Source organism: Chiloscyllium punctatum, chromosome 9 (genome assembly GCF_047496795.1).
Source record: "Chiloscyllium punctatum isolate Juve2018m chromosome 9, sChiPun1.3, whole genome shotgun sequence".
NCBI lineage: Eukaryota > Metazoa > Chordata > Chondrichthyes > Orectolobiformes > Hemiscylliidae > Chiloscyllium > Chiloscyllium punctatum.
The window spans coordinates 54,113,217-54,133,320 of record NC_092747.1 but is presented as its reverse complement, the minus strand read 5'-3'; the positions used below and the strand labels follow the sequence as shown (position 1 = coordinate 54,133,320).

At 38.1% G+C, this 20,104-nt stretch overlaps 1 protein-coding gene across 6 annotated transcripts in view; it reads left to right on the top strand.

Annotated features, from left to right (window-relative positions):
* LOC140481408 (LIM and senescent cell antigen-like-containing domain protein 1) overlaps positions 1-20,104 on the top strand; it is a 122,664-nt gene that overhangs the window by 74,140 nt on the left and 28,420 nt on the right. For all 6 annotated transcript variants that reach the window (XM_072577557.1, XM_072577559.1, XM_072577555.1 and 3 more), the window contains exons 2-4: positions 1,106-1,265; positions 7,472-7,538; positions 10,675-10,795. In XM_072577557.1, coding sequence (XP_072433658.1) covers positions 1,106-1,265; positions 7,472-7,538; positions 10,675-10,795 — 348 coding nt within the window. The remainder of the gene's footprint in view (positions 1-1,105; positions 1,266-7,471; positions 7,539-10,674; positions 10,796-20,104) is intronic.

Below are 20,104 nucleotides of genomic sequence, written 5' to 3'. Positions count from 1 at the left end.
ACACTTGAGATACAATTAATCCTATTTTCCGTGCATTAAAATGAATGAAAAAGTAGTCCACAGAGTTCTATAAATGCTGAGCTATCTGTTTTGGTGGATGTTTACTTTAGTTCATAGCCTAGGTGGTAAATACCAGATTCTGGATTAGTGGTGTTGGAAGAGCACAGCAGTTCAGGCAGCATCCGAGGAGCAGTAAAATTGACGTTTCGGGCAAAAACCCTTCATCAGGAATATACCAGAGTCTATCTTGTCTTTTTGGGGAAGAAAGAAAAATCTTTTGCAAGTATTTTCATGGTAAAATCTGTGGGTATCTTCTCTCCTGTTATGTTTAATCTCAATTTACAGCCACATCGCTTGGAAATCCATGTATTCTCATAAATGGGAATGTCCATCTCATTCCAAACATTAAAATTCACTTGTAACTTGTTTGCTGTATTATAGTTCCTTATTCCAAGGTGCACCAAAGCTGAAAGAACCTGAATTTTTTAACCTTTTCTCCTCAAACCTTCAAATAACTGATAAGCAGTCCTTCCTTGATCAGAGAAGCCAAGTAATTGCCAATTCAGAGAATTTCGGCAACATCAGTTAGTTTTATATTAGCTCAACCTTCTTCGACTATCACACCACATAGGGAAAACTTGGGGAATGCCTTTGGCATGTTATTGGCTTAATATTCCAAATGTACACAAGATCTTGGTTTACGTGTGAACAATGTTACAGGACATCAGAGTTTTAATTTATTTTTAGCATTGCGTACATTAAATTTTGATTTCATAATTTGCAATGGTGCTTTGAAATTAGCATTAGAAATTGATGCTTCAGATACAGCATTATTTCTGGAATGGATGCCTGTATCACCAGCTAATGAGTAGTAATAAGCTAGCAATGTAATATCGTCCTGTAACATTAATGGCAGGTCCATTGAATGTGTGTGAATTCCTTTACATTTAGGAGGGTACAGGGGATTTTAAATAAGAATGTAAATCATTCCATGTTCAATCTGAAACCTGTTTTAAAATGATTTGCTTGACAAGTTAATTTTGGTGATTTAATGGTGCTTTATGTCAATCTAACTCTTTTTAATATTAAATCTCTTTTATTGCAGCAACATGGCAAATGCTCTGGCTAATGCCATGTGTGAGCGATGTAAAAGTGGCTTTGCACCTGCTGAGAGAATAGTGAACAGTAACGGAGAACTGTATCATGAGCAGTGTTTTGTATGTGCTCAGTGCTTCCAACAATTCCCAGAAGGACTCTTCTATGAGGTGAGTGGACAGTTGTGGGACAGCTGCACAGCCCATTAAGTCTTTGATAAATGAGTTATTCAGTGCTGAAGGATGTTTCCTGTTTCATAACTATTTTCACAGATCATGACTTGTCTTTCATAATTTCTCCAGTCTTTACGTCAGGAAAGCTATCTAGGCAGCTTGGAGGAGAAAGTGCCATAAACATACATCTGTTTCATTACCAGCTGTGTAGGAATGCATCCAGTAGCTGTTGAGCCTGGACACCATCTTACCGGAAAGAAATAAAATATGAATGTAAGAATGGCGATGGTTACAAATGTCAGAAGAATTAGGAAAATTCTGCTAAAATCATTAGTTTGAGAAAGTAATGAAAATTAAAAATGATGCATGTTGGGTGTCCAAGTTGTGACTTTTTTGTCATACGTTCTTCTTACCAGGTGCTGTATAAACCTATACTTTCCCTCTTTCTTTAGTCTAATTTGCCTTTTTCCAACCCGCATCAACATTCTTGCATCTTCTGTGTAAAGTTGATCTTTGGGGAGGGTATTATCTGGCAAAAGCATCCGAAGAGCTAACTTTTGGAAAAAGCATAAATTGTGTTTTGGGAGACGAGAAAAATGTGTCACATAATTTTGCCAAACAAAATAAATTGTACGTATGCAGCAACTTTTAACATAGTAAAACCTCTGGATGTAAGTTTGTTCACTGAGCTGGAAGGTTCGTTTTCAGACCTTTTGTCACCATACTAGCTAACCTGATCAGTGAGCTCCGGTGAAGCACTGGTGTTAGTGACTTACTTTCTATTTGTGTTTAGGTTTCCTAAGATTGGTGATGTGATTTTCTGTGGTGGTGTCAGTTCCTGTTCTTTTTCTTAAAGGGTGGTAAATGGGGTCCAGGTTGATGTATTTATTGAATAGAGTTGTGGTTGAAATGTCATGCTTCTAGGAATTCTCATGCATGTCTCTGTTTGACTTATCCGAGGATGGATGTGCTGTCCCAATGAAAACATTTGATAAAGTACCACATAATACATATTTAAAATTAAATTAAATTAGTTCTTGGGATTAAAAAGGACATGACAATATTGAATTGGCTAAAGGTGTAGAAAACAAGTAATAGTGAATGGTCACTTTCAGATGGGCAAGTGGGATCCTTGTGAGTCTGTATTCAAATGACTGCTGTTTTAAATGTGTGTAATGTGGTATTTATCAAATGTTTTCATAGTACAAAATATCAATCTTGTTGCTGTCATCAATTTCATTTTTTTACAAAATTGCTTTAATCCAATTTGCCAAAAAGAATTGAAGTTTAGAAAATTTGAGCTGTTTATAATTTTCTGCATGCCAGTTAACTTTGTCTGAAATTATTATCTCAAAGTTTACAAACACCATTAAGCTGACTAAGCACGAATTGCCAAGTTTATTCCTCTTCCTCCTTTTTGAACAGGGGTGTAACATTTGCAATTTTTCTGGCACTTAGCCCGTGTTAAGAAGGATTGATACCCTATGACTACAGAAGACCGTGCATCTCAGTAACCGGGGATGCCTCCCATCTGCACCAAGTGACCTTTCTATGTTGACCACTATCAACCTTCTACGTAACTGCTATTTGTTTTTATGCTATTAAATTTTTGCTGTTACCTTGCATATAACATTGATAGCAGTCCCTTGAATGAAGTCTGAATTGAGCCCTTTGCCTCCACAAGAAGTTTCTAGATTTCTCCCATGCCTTCTTTGTCCTTTTTAGTCATAGTCATAGAGATGTACAGCATGGAAACAGACCCTTCGGTCCAACCTGTCCATCCCGACCAGATATCCCAACCCAATCTAGTCCCACCTGCCAGCACCTGGCCCATATCCCTCCAAACCCTTCCTATTCATATATCCATCCAAATGCCTCTTAAATGTTGCAATTGTACCAGCATCCACCACTTCCTCTGGCAGCTCATTCCATACACATACCACCCTCTGCATGAAAAAGTTTCCCCTTAGGTCTCTTTTATATCTTTCCCCTCTCATCCTAAACCTATGCCCTCTAGTTCTGGACTCCCCAACCCAAGGGAAAAGACTTTGTCGATTTATCCTATCCATGCCCCTCATAATTTTGTAAACCTCTATAAGATCACCCCTCAGCTTCCGACGCTCCAGGGAAAACAGCCCCAGCTTGTTCAGCCTCTCCCTATAGCTCAAATCCTCCAACCCTGGCAACATCCTTGTAAATCTTTTCTGAACCCTTTCAAGTTTCACAGCATCTTTCCGATAGGAAGGAGACCAGAATTGCACGCAATAATCCAACAGTGGCCTAACCAATGTCCTGTACAGCTGCAACATGACCCGACTCCTGTACTCCATACTCTGACCAATAAAGGAAAGCATACCAAACGCCGCCTTCACTATCCTATCTACTTGCGACTTCACTTTCAAGGAGCTATGAAGCTGCACACCAAGGTCCCTTTGTTCAGCAACACTCCGTTAAGTGTATAAGTCCTGCTAAGATTTGCTTTCCCAAAATGCAGCACTTCGCATTTATCTTAATTAAACTCCATCTGTCACTTCTCAGCCCATTGGCCCATCTGGTCTAGATCCTGTTGTAATCTGTGGTAACCCTCTTCGCTGTCCACTACACCTCTAATTTTGGTGTCATCTGCAAAGTTACTAACTGTACCTCTTATACTCGCATCCAAGTCATTTATGTAAATTAATCATAAAATAAAAGCAAAGAATTATGAGTACTGAAAATCTGAAACAAAAACAAAGTACAGGGACAAACTCAGCAAGTCTGGTGGCAACTTAGAGAAAAACAGATTTAACATTAAATCCAGTGACCCTTCATCTGTGGATTCAATGTGAACTATTTTTCATGCTACAGGTGCTGACAGACCTGACTTTTTCCAGCAATTTAATGTTGACCCTGGTCCCTCTTATCATTCCTTTGTATAGCTTTTCTCTGTAGCTTCTACTTTCACTGTTGTTTCTGCTAAATTATGCATATCACATTCAACATCAGCTTCTTCCTTTTTTGTTTTAATCTCTAGATATTCAGTCATGCAGGAAGCCACAGCTTCAGGATTCCTTTCCTTTCCCTTTTTCCCACCAAATGGTGATTCTAACCTGTGGGGCTGAGCCCTTTTTCAATTAGCTGTGATCATCACCTTTTTAACTTTGTTTTTTGTTACTTTCCTTAACTATTCCAATCCTGATAATGACATGATCACTATTCACCAATGCTTCCCATTGCTTTGTTTCATTTTCGTCAAGTAGATCCAACATCACTTCCTTCCTCAATGCATTTAAAGTAAACTGATCAAGAATTTTCTCTTGTACATGTTTCAAGAATTTCTCCTCCTCTTCATCCTTCACACTGTTTGTATGCATCTTGCTTCTTTATAACAGCCTACTGAAGTTCTTTTGCTGCTGTCAAAAATCCCTATACATGCAAGGCCAGGTATCTGGGCATGTAACTGTACCATCTGGTTAATGTTACATAGTATGGGGAGCTTAGCAGTAAGATTGCCTTTTCTCAGTATTTCTCCAAAAACACATCACTTCTCATGTGTCTGCTCATTCAGCTAGTCGTCTTCCATATTCTTATTTTTATTGCTGGAATGTGGGCATTATGGGCTAGGGTCTGCGTTTATTTCCCATCTGTAATGACCCTTGAGAAGATGAGTGATTTGTTGTTTTGAACTGCTGCAGTCCATTGATCCACAATGCTATGAGGAAGAGAGTTCTAGGATTTTGACCCAGTAACAGTGAAAGAATAGCAATACTGTTCTAAATCAGTGGCTTGGAGGGAAACATGTATGTGATATTCCCATGCATTTGCTGCCCTTTTACTTCTAAATGTTTGAGTTTGTAAGATGTTACCAATAAAACCATGGTGAATAGCTGCAGTGCATCTTTAGGTGATACACACTGTTGCTATGTGTATTGGTGCTGGCTGTCCTGGATAAGGTTGTTAATCCTGAATGTTGTTTGAATTTCAATCATCCAGGCTGGTGGAGGGTATTCCATCATGTTCCTGGCCTTTGCTTTGTTTTGTTGATGGCTTACAGGCTTTGGGATATCAAGAGTTGAGTTACTTGCCACAAAGTCTTCCTATTCTTGATTGCTACTAGTCCAGTTCAGTTTATAATAAATCGTCAGGTTAGTGATAATGGGTGATTCACCATTGGTAATGCCATTGAATGTCAGAGGTTGTGGTGATTGATTGGATTTTCTGTATTGTTGCAGATGGTTGTTGCCTGGTATTTGTGTGCCACACATCTTAGTTCCCACTTATCAGACTTCAGCTGGGTGTTGTCCAAATCTAGCAGGCTATTGAGTAGGATTGGTTCAATATCTGAAGAGGGTGTGAATGGCAGTAAAATTGTGCAATCATCAGTGACCATCCTTTGTGATGGAGTGAAGGTCATCTGTGGCAGTTTAAGATTGTTGGGCTGAGGTCATAGTTACTATCTTCCTTGCTGTTTATTGCATTTTCCAAAACTTTGATAATTGAAGCCTGCCGTTACTCTAGTTCTGTAATTTGCTTTCAATTTTGGTCCTCTGTCTTCTACCCATTAGGTCTTGGCCTATGGCATTCACCTAGAAGTGTCCTATTCCTTGATTTGTTCCTTGGCTCTAACCAAATGGAATCTATTGAAAAACTCCAACTTTACTATCCCTTTCCAATAGGATAATAGATTGATTAATTATGTTGTCACTGCCTTCACTGCCCACACTAGCCTTTTTTTATTATGTTCCCTGCCTTTCTTGATCAAATGTAGTAGGAGAAAGTTCCCAGAGATGCCCATCTTTTTACCAGGCCTCTTTTTCTTGTCCCATTTGTGACAATATACACATTGCCATGTTTCTTACCATCTCAAATAGTAGCGTCTATATAATTTGATGCACTGTAGAATAATGAAATAATAGGATCCAGTGCAATATTACAATGTCTGATGCAGTAAAATAATAAAATAATTAATAAATATTGAGTAAAGTATGGAAATAATTTACAAAATATCAGGAAAATAGTTGAAGCGGTTATCTTTCATAATTTTAGTAGTAAAATTGCAATAATGTATTTAAAATTATTAAATGAAGTATGATTTATCTTTATTTACATGAATAAATATTTAGGACTGAAGTTATAAGTTAAATGAAGTGGATGAAATATACTTTTTTTTGAGGATAAACAGTGGTATTGCAGTTGAGTTTTGATTTGAAAACACCCGGGAGGGGACCTTAACAGTCAGGGAAGGTGGGAATGGCCCAAAGAGCCCAGTCTCGGGAATATGTAGACATAAGCATTTCAAGAGATTGTAAAACTGGAAAATCAATTTAATTATTGAATATATTACAAATGAATTAAAAAGAGATGAATGAAGGAAGTTTGTGGAAGTGTGAAGTTAAGAAAGAGCATATTGGGAGCAGTCACATCGGATTCCAAGGCCCGATCTTGAAAAAAATTAAGCTGTAAAAAGCTGCGGAATATCTCTCCAATGTTCAGTGACCATTGATTGTGTATAACGTATGTCATAGTGCAGAGGCGCTATTTCGAAAACCCTCTAATTAATCAGGCGAGGATGGAGAGCGCTGCAACAGAAAATGGTGGAAAAGCAGGCCACAAAAATAATTTTGTTGCAGAAATATTAGAGGGACTAAAAGTCAAGATGAGAAGGGGCATTCTACAAATTATACCATTTGAGACACCAGGTCAAGTACATTCGAGGCTCAGCAGGGTTTAGATGTAGTTTCCGTAGGGTGATCTGACATTATAAGAATTCACTTGGGGCGATTGCAGATCCAACTGATCATTGAGCTTATTCTGTACTGTTTATAAAACAAAGAAGGTAGAACTTTCAATTTAGCAATCATGTACTTCAGAAATTTGTATGTTAAAAGTTTAAATGTTTTAAACAACAATTTTAGTATTTTAAAGCAAAGGAAGGTCATATTCTTGTATATCACAATATTTTCTGTTCATTATTACTTGCTGTTATTGAAAATTTACTGTGTGAAAATAGCTGCTGCATTTCTTACATTACAACAGTGGCTATATTTCAAATGTACTTAATTGACTGTAAAGGGCTTTGTGCCCTCCATATCTTTTTAAATTTTTTTCTCCTGTAACCTTCTTTGACAGTAAAGTTTTTAATGTTTTTATTTGTTGGAAATATGCTTTTAAAATTAGGACTCATGCTTAGTTTAAAAAACTTTTTCATGTATTTTTACTTACAGTTTGAAGGGAGAAAATACTGTGAGCATGACTTTCAGATGCTTTTTGCACCCTGTTGTCATCAGTGTGGTGAGTATTCAACATTTAATTAACAGTTATATATCGAATAAACTCCTGTTTTCTGGATTACAATTCTATAGCTCTAACTGTATGCTGTTAATCACTTGCTCTCTCATTTTAATTCTTTCGTTATGCATAATCTTTTCCGTTATACTGCATGATTGGCTTTCCTTCAGTTGCTGCAGGGTATGGTCTTCAATTAGTTATACTGAACTAAGGTGTGAATCACACTCCATTTCTAACTTTGGGAGAGGTTTGCATTTATAAATGGCTTCAAGTTTTTAACATTTTGAAAGAGCTTCCGTTTCCTCTGAATACTTATCCACAAATGATCAGAGAGACTGTTTGAGTACTTATTATAAAAATTTAAAGGTACAATGGTGAAAGCATTTTATTTACTTCAATCAGCTTAAGCCTATAGGGCAAAAGTAAAAGTTCAGATGTACAGCTAATTTTAATATAAAGCTAAACTTGGATCACTTGCTCATCTCGTGGGGATGAGGTTATTGGTTAGCACAATGGGGCGTCTTCGATGCTGGTCACTGGGTTTTAATAGTTTTCAAATAGCCAGACTCTTGAATTGTAGGATATTTGAAATTTTACATATTTTTTTCTCAAATATAGTCAATTTACAACAAAATAGTTGCCAAATTAATAATCAGATAGTTAGTTTACTGATATCCTTTGTTCTGATATGTGTTTGTAGAATTTAAAAATATCTTTGCTTTACTCCGTCAATGTATTTCAATCAAACGTAGCGGAAAGGTACGTTGGATTGGATAAGTGTGTTCGACACCCATGACAAAATGAACATAATTTGACTTTAGTCCTTTTGATAGCTTCATAGCAAGAAGCCTCACACAGGATCAACTCCTTTAGTCCTGTGTCAAAATATAAGCACGTATCGATTTTCAGAAAGAATTTCTGGATTTCATGTGGAGAATAGTCAAGGTAATAATTACCACGAGCTGTTTTGATTTGGTACTGAATAGAGCTCATCCACTTGTACCATTGAAATTATTAGAAATAGTAGCCATTGCTTCGTTAATTGAAAAATTGCATACAAAGTTGATGGACTCCCATTATAAATAGAGGCTAAGAGTATTGCAGTAACTTGCCTCTTGGCTTCCCAAATACTGGATTAGTGGTGCTGGAAGAGCACAGCAGTTCAGGCAGCATCCAACGAGCAGCGAAATCAACGTTTCGGGCAAAAGCCCTTCATCAAAGGGCTTTTGCCCGAAACGTTGATTTCGCTGCTCGTTGGATGCTGCCTGAACTGCTGTGCTCTTCCAGCACCACTAATCCAGTATTTGATTTTCAGCATCTGCAGTCATTGTTTTTACCTTCTTGGCTTCCCAAAGTCTATCCAACATCTAAAAGGCACAAGTGGAGAGTGTGATGAAATTACTTCCAGCTTTGCAGGATTGGTGCAACTTTAGCAACACTCAAGCTTGACACCATCCAGAACAAAGTAGCCTGTTTGATTGGCACCATATCTACAAGCATCCACTTCCTCTGAGCACCAGTGCTCAGTAGCAGTGGTGTGCATTATTTGCAAGATGCACAGCGGAAATTCACCCAAGATCCTTTAGACAGTACCTTCCAAACCCAGGATCACTGTCACCTAGAAAGCAAAGGCATTGATACATGGGAACACCACCACCATCAAGTTCCCCTCCAAGCCACTCACCATCCTGACTTGGAAATATATTGCCATTCCTTTACTGTGACTCCTCCTTTTGTCACTCTTGGTCTTGCTTCCCTCCATCCCAACTAAATAATTCTAGTTTTCATTTGCTCTAACTGTGTCTCTGCATTCTGTGATTCTCCTCTCCTTTCTCACTCTTTGCTTCTCTGTCTCTTTGTGTGTTCTTGCACTTTTTTTTCATAGAGTCATAGAGATGTACAACATGGAAACAGACCCTTCGGTCCAACCCATTTATGCCGACCAGATATCCCAACCCAGTCTAGTCCCACCTGCCAGCGCCTGGCCCATATCCCTCCAAACCCTTCCTATTCATATACCCATCCAAATGCCTTTTAAGTGTTGCAATTGTACCAGCCTCCACCACTTCCTCTGGCAGCTCATTTCTTACACGTACCACCCTCTGCGTGAAAAAGTTGCCCCGTCGGTCTCTTGTATATCTTTCCCCTCTCACCCTAAGCCTATGCCCTCTAGTTCTGGACTCCCCCATCCCAGGGAAAAGACTTTGTCTATTTATCCTATCCATGCCCCTCATAATTTTGTAAACCTCTATAAGGTCACCCCTCAGCCTTTTATCCGTAATCAAACAGTTAGGATAAAGTCTGTAATTATCAGAGTCGAGTGCCCCTCGCACTTTTACCATTTTCATTTTTCTCTTTTCTCTACAGGTCTAGGACCTGTCCTCCCATTCCTGTGTGTTACTTTTCCATTTGCAATGCATTATAATCTACCCATTTTTGGTCCAGTAAATCTAACAGGGTTTCTAATGGCCCAAAACACTCCAATCTGCCTTAATTCAGGTCCCTGTTCCTATTTTGCTGTTGTACAGGAATTCAGTCTTAGTCATAACCATGAAAGCACAGCTTGCTAATGATACATTTGCCAGTTTCTACAATACCTGATCAGTTATAACTTATGCTTTCTCATGTTTAGCTGAATGATTTGAATTCTTAGCACAATTGTTTTGAGTCTAATAATATGAGTTTTTCTACTTCATATCTGTATTTTTTTTAAAGCTGTGATTTAGAGGGCAGGAGCTAGTCATCACACTTCGGATCCTTTATTTCAATTGTTGAGTAGTTTCACAGTTTAATACAAGCTGTGAATGCTGGGAGTCTGAAATACTGGCAACGTTTGTGGGACAGAGAAACAATGCTTCTAATGTTTCAGGTTGACCTTTCATCAAAATTGATATAAAGTTTGATATATGTAACATATAAAATGTCTGTCACAAGATTTGGGTTGCCATTTTAAAATCTTGTTTATCTCCTAAATATAATCATCTCCTGTATTTCTACAAACTGACTTTTATGTTCTTCAAGACTTGGCCAGTTTAGTGTTCATGTGGTCAATATAACTAGAACCAAAGATCAAGTTAGGGTGAGGGATAGATGTTGTCTCAAAGTAAATTTTTTTTCAAAATGTGGCCTTTTGTTGCAGGTGAGTTCATCATTGGCCGTGTGATTAAGGCTATGAACAATAGCTGGCATCCAGAGTGTTTTTGCTGCGATCTCTGCCAACAGATTCTTGCTGATATTGGATTTGTGAAGAATGCTGGCAGGTTAGTATGTTAGCCCTTTTATGTTGCAGTGTATGTTTACATACAGTTTTGCTACGTAGACCTGACTTAAACATGATTGTCACAGAAGCACAGAATTCTGCCACAAGAGAAGATCATTTGGCCCATCTTGTTATATTTGCTGCAATATTTCAAAATCAATCTTGCAAGTTTGCATTCTCAACTTGCTTTGTATCTTCCCCTACTTTAAATATTGATTTGGTCTTAACTCAGAGGTAACCCACTCACCTCTGAGTCAGGAGATAATAAGTGTTCTATTCTGTTCTATAGAAAACCAGATGGTAAACATTTAATACGGAATCTATCTTTGCCCATCTTTTATAAGCATTTATTTAGCAATCTCAATTTCAATCTCACTTCTGTTCATCTAAATAGTACCTCACTTGCATACAATTAATATGCACTGAATAATATATTCATGACAGAAGTGCTGTTGTGACCCACTGGTAGTATCCCTACCTCTGAGCTTGGCGTTCCAGATTCAAACCCCACCTGCCTCCAGAGGTATGTAATAACATCTCTGAATAGGTTGATTCAAAAAATCTTCAACAATGATTGAACTAATTCTGGAATTGAAAGCTCATTTCATTTAAAAAAGATAGATTACTGGCAAGAGGATGTTTGTGGCCCCTATTCTGTCTCCCCACTAATAGTGTCCCTACCTCTGAGATAGGAAACCTGGGTTCATTTGTTCCCAAAGTATATAATAACAGCATCTCTGAACAGGTTACACAATAAAATGTCTAATAGATTCCTGACCCAACCAGTGATTTGGAGCATACAATCTCAGTTAACATATCCCTGAGGAACTATCATCTGGATCCAATGGTTAACTGAAGCAGTGCATGCCCTCTAAAACAACTATTTGCTGTATTTGAAAAAGAGTATGGGAGTTCTGCTGGTGTCTTAACCAACACCAATATCACTAAATGAATTTGTCATTTATATTATATGTGTTAGTAGAACTTTGCAATAGTCAATTTTGTATGTAGACAGTTGACTCTATTATAATTCTGAATAGCCATCAAAAGTATTTAATTGGCTGTGAAAGACTTCAGGTTATCACAATGAACTGAAAGCACTGTATAAATGCATATTTCTTTTTCTTGTTTTCACCCTTTTGTGTTAAGTCCTGTTCCTGAGATGACACCATTATCAATGTCAGTGTCAAGCCATCTTGGAATACTCAACTAGCCATGAGGAAGCTATTGGGTGCACTGAACACAACAAAGATTATAGGCCCTGACAACATGGTAACTGTAGTTCAGAAGATCTAGGAACCAGGTTACCTATTGTCCTTGCCCAGCTTTACAGTATATTGAAGTGCATAAAATTATTTTGATAAGATAGCTAGAGAAAAACTTTTCCTCTGGTGGAAGAGCCCAACGCAATTCCTAGATAACAACATAAGATTTCCCAGGGTAACCTAACCTGTCCAATTGCAGTGTTTTGAGCCTTCTCTCAATCATCAGTGATGTGATGCAAAACATCACCAATAGTGGCATGATGTCCTAACATAATAAATCCAACCCTGGTTTAGTGATAGCATTCCCCACCCATATAGAGTGTGGAATCATAGGAACAGAAGTAGGCTATTTAGTTTTTTGAGTAGTTGTTGTCGTCGTCGTCGTCGTCATTATTGTATTTTATCTTGGCTAATCTGTATCTTAACTCCAACTACCTGTTTGCCTAACAAGCGTCAGTCAATCTCAGTTTTGAAGTTTTCAAAAAACCAGCATCTACAACTTTCTGGGGACATGACTTCCAGACTCTCTTCCCCCAGCAGCTTCCCCCCACCCCCCCAACTTATACATGGAGAAGTACTAAATGGCATTATTCTTGAACCGCCTATTTCTAATTTGAAGGTTTTGGAATTCTGCTGGGCTCTTCCACCAAAGGAAAAGTTTCTCTCTAGCTACCTTATCAAAATAATTTTAAGCACTTCAATTTGATCACCTTTTATTCTTCAATATTCAACGTAGCACATTCAAAGTCTGCAATAATTTGAAATGAACTTCAGTTCTGATGAAGTGTTATTGGGCTCTAAATGTTAATACTGTTTCTGTCTTTACAAATGCTGCTAGGCATGCTGGGTTTTTCAGCATTTTGTTTTTACTTTCAGATCTCCCACATTCATAGTATTTTGCTTTATTAGTGTCCTTAAGTTTACCTGCTCACTGCAGTTTCTTGCCATATAGGAAAAACACTGTTCTCTGCATTCAAAGTGAATAATGTGACACTTTCCCATGTCGAACTCCATCTGCCATGGATCTGTGATCCATGAGCTGACCTTTGCAATTCTGCTCCTCTTCCCCCATCCTGTCAATTTGAATAAGTAACTATTGTCTCTACACAATGTCTTCCCAGCTAGCCAATTGCCCCTCCAAGCCAATGCAATTAATAAAAAATATTAAATTTAGTTAGTATAAAAGTAGGGATTGCCCATTTAGGACAGATCAGATGAATGTTTATTTTCTGACAGAAGGCAGTGAAGATGGGGTCATTGAATATTTACAAGACCGAGACAGGTGGATTTTTGTTAGGCAAGGAAATCAAAGGGCTAGATGGGGATGTGGAATTTGAAAAACTATCAGATCAGCCGAAATCTTATTGAATGGTGGAGTAGGCTTGAAGGGTCAAATTGTCACTCTGCCCCTAATTTGTATGTTCACACATTAATCAGGTTTCACTGATTCAGTGTGCTTTTTTTTAAGCTTTGTCTTGCCTTCTCAAGATCCATTTAACTAATATTGTTGGACACCCTTTTAATCTCCCATATCCCACTTCAGAAACCAGAGCACAAGATCAGAAACCAGAGTATACAAACTAGGCTTTTACACCAGTGCTGCAATATTAAAGATGCAATTACAAGGTTATATTGAGCCTTCTCTGGTAACTGAAAGATCCCACAAAATGCATCTCTGACAAGGCTGATGTTTACTGCCCAACCCTTGTTGCCTTGAACTGAACATTCTCTGACCCAGCAAGAAAGATAGAAATTGGTGATGTTGTTTTGGGTCTCGTATCACATGTAGCTCTCTATCCTGTCTGTCAGGTGAGCTAAAGATGCAGTTAGTGAATCGGATGTGTTTTTACAGCAGTTACCAATGGTTAAGTGTTCATATACTAGCTTTTTTAAGTCCAGATTTTATTGAATTCTAGTTTCATTATCTGTCCGTTTTGGGACTTGAATTCATGTGTTTCAGAATATTATTTCTTACTACTAATCCAGTGGCCTGGTACTGCATTTCCATAATGTCCTGGTCAACATTTATCCTTCAACCAACATGACCAAAATAGCTAATCTGTTCATTATTTAATTGCTGATTGTGGGCCAAGACGTGCATATCCTGGCCGCTTTTTGTTTGAACTTTTTTTTTAAGTGACTATGTTTCAAAAGAGATTTTATTGTTAATGAGGTTTTTGGGGCTTTCGCAAATTAGGAATGGCACTATATAACATCCAAGTCTTTCTTTAACCTTCTCAGACCCAAATGCCATTAAAATCTTGAAACAAATCTGGATGCGAGAGCTGAGGGAAAATGAAGGAAGCTATGCTTCGTATCAAGGCAGTATTTAATTGAGTATCCACAGTCAGAACATGTTCTGTTGCTTTGTTAATGTCCTTCCTCCTCCTCAAAGTCAGAGGTGGGAAGTGTTCACAGATGATCCACATTACTAAGTTCCATTCATTCCTTTGACTTGTTTACTTTGCTATAGCTGCAATATTATTTTCTTGGCAAAATTCCAGCAAGAATAAGCCCAGGCTTGAGCTGTTAATTGTCAAGTAATGTTTGCCCCTGAGTGAACTGGGCAACAACTCTGCTTTCACTTATTTGGCAATGATCAGACTTTTTAGTTATTTTTGTGACAAAAGATTCCTCATCTATCAATAACAATTCCACCTACAATTCTCCACAAGTGTTTTTTTTCTTAGGTTTATTACATTAAACAATAACAGATGTACAATCTTGAATTAAATCCTAAAATGATTTGGAAGTCATGCAATTGGTATTCTAGACCCAAAATAATCCCCCTCAAGGCTGCTACGTGTCTGTGGGCGTCTTTCAGCCTTGAGGTGTTCTTCCAACAATGGAGGAAATGTCGTCTGATCTTGTTCTGATATACTAATGACTTAAACTTTAAAAATGGAGAATCTCTGCTTTACTAGGTGCTTATCCAGGCTATAAAACTTTACTTCTGAGCTATAAGCTTTGTTCATAGCACAGTAACTGTGCAACTTGTCCCTTTATTTTAGAATGGACAGTCTCAGAATAGAAACACAATTCTGTGGCTCCTTTAATTCCATGTTGATAGCTTTCCATTCTTATGCCTAAATGAAAAGATTTTGGAACAATTCAACTTTAATCCATATTAAATGATTTTAGGGGCAAGTACTCTTAAAGCATTCAGCAAGGGCCCAACCATTTTCTCTTGGCTTTCAGCTGGAATCGATATGCTGTTCCTCTACTGTCAACATATGTAAGGGCCATTTATCTAACTGCTGTATTCAAGCAGTAATACCAGCACTGTGGGTGCAAGGACAGGGTAGAGTCTGGTTCTTCTGAGTAGCTGTTTGCTGACAAAAACCTAGTTGACAGCAATGTGACGGATTGCATGCCACTCACCTGGATGAGTGCACCCACAGCAATGCTTAACAAACCCAATAAGTTAGTTAGTTTTTCAGTTGAAACATGCCCTTGCCATTTTGTTTCAGTATCCACTACGACATAATACAGGGTGAATGATTGTAGTGGATCAACAACGTTCCTTTGACAGAATTTTCCTTTTCTGGCACCTCAACCACCAATAATGCCTAAGGCAGCAGTGTTGTGGGGTCACCACCATTTTCTGAATTGCTGTTCCAAATTTCTCAAGCATGTATCATTTTGACAGAAATTACTATTTCTTGGTGCTTGGGTGTAATTGTGGGATCCTTCATGGGACATCATTGTAGAAACATCATACCCATTAGCTGTAGAAGTTGAAAGAGATCTGACACCACCACCTGCTTTTGGCAACTAAATGGAGACAGTAAATACACATCTCAGAAATTAGCAAGTAAAAAAGTGTGTTTTGATACCATGGTCCAATTATTGAGAATATAAGTAGTGGAATGGAGTGGACTCGATGGGCTGAATGGCTTTACTTCCACTTCTATGTCTTAAGTAGACTCTGCCCTTCTCCAGTTCAAACAAATCCCAGTTATCCTGATTCTTTGTTTATTGTTTGTCAACCAACTTTCTATCCTATTTTGAAAAAATTGCTTGTGATATTAACATCACTGACAAATCCAGTATTTATTGATCACCAATACCATTACACTTAATGTGATTTGGTACAGTTTAGGAGGGAATCTCAGGATTTTAACCTGGTGTTAATGCAGGAGTGGCAATATTGTTCCAAGTAAGAATAGTGTATGACTGGGAGAGAAGCTTGCTTTGGTGGTATTCCTGTGCATTCTCTTCATCTGTGACTTCTCTAGAATCTAAGTATTCTTGAGAGATTACAACCAGTTCATCCATTATGGCTGTAGTTAGTTTAATATCAGAGAATGTAGCCCACCAGATTCAGGGGACCTATCAGCCTTGGTTAACCATGTAAGTTAAAAGTAGCATCAGATTGAAAGAAAAAGTGGAAGGTATTATTGATAAGTCAGCAGATTGGGAAAGCTTTAAAAAGCAACAAAAGATGACCAAAAACAAAGAGCAGAAATTAACTTTGAGGAAAACTGGCAGGTAATAACAAAATGGACAGCAAAAGCTTTGTTAATCAAATTAAAAGGGCAGAGCAAGGTTAAAGTGAACTTTGGTCCCTAAAAGAATGAGGCTGTGAATCAGTGTGTGTGAGAAGAATGAAATTGCTTAGTGATAAGAGGGATATTTAGACTTTGAAATAGTTACCATTTTCACATATAATCTATTACTTCAATTATAATTGGGAGTGAACTGCTTTTTGAGTGAGAACATACCTAGGCAATTTTGTATAGTGTTGGGTTACAAATTATGGCTTTGCTTTTAATGGCTCATAACACGCCCAGGATGCCCAGTTTTGGTTGCTGGATCTGTTGGAAGTCTGACCTTTTGCCTGAAACATGATGGAGGGTGTCCTCCATGTGAAGATGGGACTTTGGTCTCTCAAAAAAACCTGGACTGCGGTATTCACTCTTACCAATACAGTCATGGACTGATGCATCTGTTCAGAGAGCAAGGCCAAGTGGATTTTCCTCTTGGGTCTGTGGCAGATGGTGAGGGAACCAATCTAACAGTTGTGACCTTAAAGACTCAATTAGCTTGGTCAATACTGGAGCTGCTACTGTGCCACTCTTAGTGATGGACAAATGAAGTCCTGCGCCAGGAGTACATGCTGTGCCTCTGTCACCCTCATTACTTAGTCCAAGTGGTATTCAACATGGAGGAGCACTGATTTGGAGGTGGTGAGGTAATCAACAGGAGGTTCCTTTGCTCATTTTTAGCCTGATGCCATAGACCTCATGGAGTCTGGGCTCAATGTTGAGGATTCCCAGGGCAATCCTCGCCTGACAGCAAACCATTTTTCTGCAGCCACCACTAATGATGTCGGGACCGTCATTTGTAAGTATCTTCTGTAAGAATGACTGTCAGGCCGTTGTTTGACTAGTCTGTGAAACAGCTGTCCTAAGTTTGGAGCAAATTTGATGATATTAGGAAAGACGGCTTTATAAATTTGACAGAGCAGTGTTTGTGGTCATTGTTTCTGGTGCCTAGATCAATGCCAGGCAGCCATTCATTTGTTTAAATTTTATAGTGATTTGGCATAACTAGGTGGCTTGCTTGGTCATTTCAGAGGGTAGTTATGGTTCAATCACATTGCTGTGGGTATGGCATCACATGCAGGCCAGACCAGGTGACTGGCAGATTTCCTTCTCTAAAGGACATTAGTCAACCAGAGGTTTTCACAACAATCATCAATATTGCACTTTGCCATTGGCCTAGCTTTTAATTCCAGTTCAAATTTCACCTTCTGTCGTGATGGGATTTGAGCCCATGTCCTTGAAACATTAGACTGGATTACTAGTCCAGTGACTACACCACTATATTACAGGTCCACCTTTTGGATTATTTTCTTCTATCCTTTGCAAGTTACATCCTGAAAGTTATACAGCATTACTTTGATCTCAGTCAGCTCAGAATTTGCTGTAGCATTGAACAGAATTATTTATACCCAATGTGGTTGTTCTGATGCACATTGCCAGCTTTGTAATCTGAATCAGTCCAAGACTTGGCATCAAAGGAACAAATTGTTTTGATTTTTTTTTAACAGGCATCTTCGTTTCATCCCTTCCCTAGTTTATTCATTGCTTTTCCTGAAATGATTCATTTATGTTGGGATATAGTTCTGGTTAGCACTAACAATCCTTACTCCTCAACCAAGAGTCATTCTTTATCACCAAGTCTATTTGATGTGCTTTGGCAGACGACTTGACACTGTAGGTATATAACTGTACTTAGTCCTGTTATTGTCTGGTATCCAGCATTTAATTATCCAGGAGGAGTGTCTGAATGGTAATCAGATATAGAAAATGGTATTAGCATTGTCTTGTCACCAGTTTTGAAATTTGCCTGACAATCAGTCTGAATGAATGGTTTCATTGTTATAGCATGCATATATGAAAGTATGAGTTAGGACATTCAGCCCCTCAATACCTGTCCACCAATCAAAAAGATCACCTCTGATCTGATTGTAACATCAAATAAACATTCTCGCATATCCTAATAACCTTTATCCCTTTTCTCGACAAGAAGCTATCTACTTTTTAAAAAGAAAGTCAAGCACTCTCTTCCTTTTAAAAGGTGATGGAAGCAGAGTTTCAAAGACTTGTCACCTTTTGAGAGGAAAAAAAAAGTCAAAAACATGTCACATCATCTTTTTGAGATGGACAACCCCTGACTTTTAACCATTGACAGCTGGTTCTGGATTCTCCCAGAAAAGGAAACATCCTCTCCACATTCACCCTGTCAACATCCCTCAGAATTTTGTTTACTTCAATCAAGTTGCTTCTTTTCTAAATTCCAGTGCATACAAGCACTGGAACCTTTCCTCAGAAAATAACCCTCTCATTTCCGGTATTACTCTGGTAAACAAGATTCATTCTAGAGAGAAATCTCTTGTCAAATAAGAGATTGTGCAGTTGAGACCTGTACTTGCTAGAGATCAAAAGGATGAGAGAGATCTAATTGAGGTATATAAGATGCTAAAGGGGATCGACAAAAGGGAAAATTAAAAGCAACCCACCAACTTTGTCACTCTTGCTTCTTTTAAGACTCTAAAATAAAGTCCATCAGTACTTGGGCACTTGTCAGCCTATCGGTCTCAAAAACTTGCTCTAGTAATTGTGATTTTTCTGAGTTCCTCCCCTTTCATTTTTTGTCTTGTTGCTGCTTCTGGGCTGTAACTTGGATCTTCTATTGTGATGACTAATGCAAAATACCTGTTCAAGTTATATGTCATTTCCTTACTTTCCATTCTTAATTTTCCAGCCTCACTTTCTCCAGTTATTTACTTTGTTAATGCTTAAAATATTTATTAGAAACTCTACTGCCTATGTTTGTATTTCTGGTTGGCATTATTTTGTACACTAATTTCTCCCTCCTTATGATGATTTTGGTCATTCTTTGCTCTTTCATATTCTGCAAGCTGTCTTTATATGCTTTTAATTTTCATTTGATACTTTTTTTGACATTTCTAATTAATCATGGATGCTGGGTCTATCCCTTGGAATTCTTACTTATTTAAAAGGACCAATGCTGTGTATTCACGAATAACCATTTTAAGTAACTGCCACTACCCCTCTACTGACTTCTCCTTTAATCTAATTTACCTATTCACTTTTTAGCCAGCTCTACTTTCCTGTCCTCATAATGCCCCTTATTTAAATATAATAAAATAGTCTTGGACCCACTCCTCTGTCCCTCGAACTGAATTTCTTAAGCATTCCTATTTTGGAACCTTGGGGTTCCTTCATTATAATTTCATTCATTAATCATGTCTCTGTACATTATAAGGTCTATTATACCCTGCTCTCTGATCAGCTCCAGAATATTTTGTACTAAGAAACTAACCTGAAAATGTTCATCATTAAGGCTACCTTTGCCCATTTGGCATTTCCAGTCAGTATATAGATTAAAATTCCTATGGTTATTGCTGTGCTATTCATTCAAGCTTTGTTTCTTCCTTTAAGCTGTACTTTACCATGTGGTTATTGCTAGGAGGCCTGTACACCATTCTCTCAACCACTTCTTGCCTTTATCAT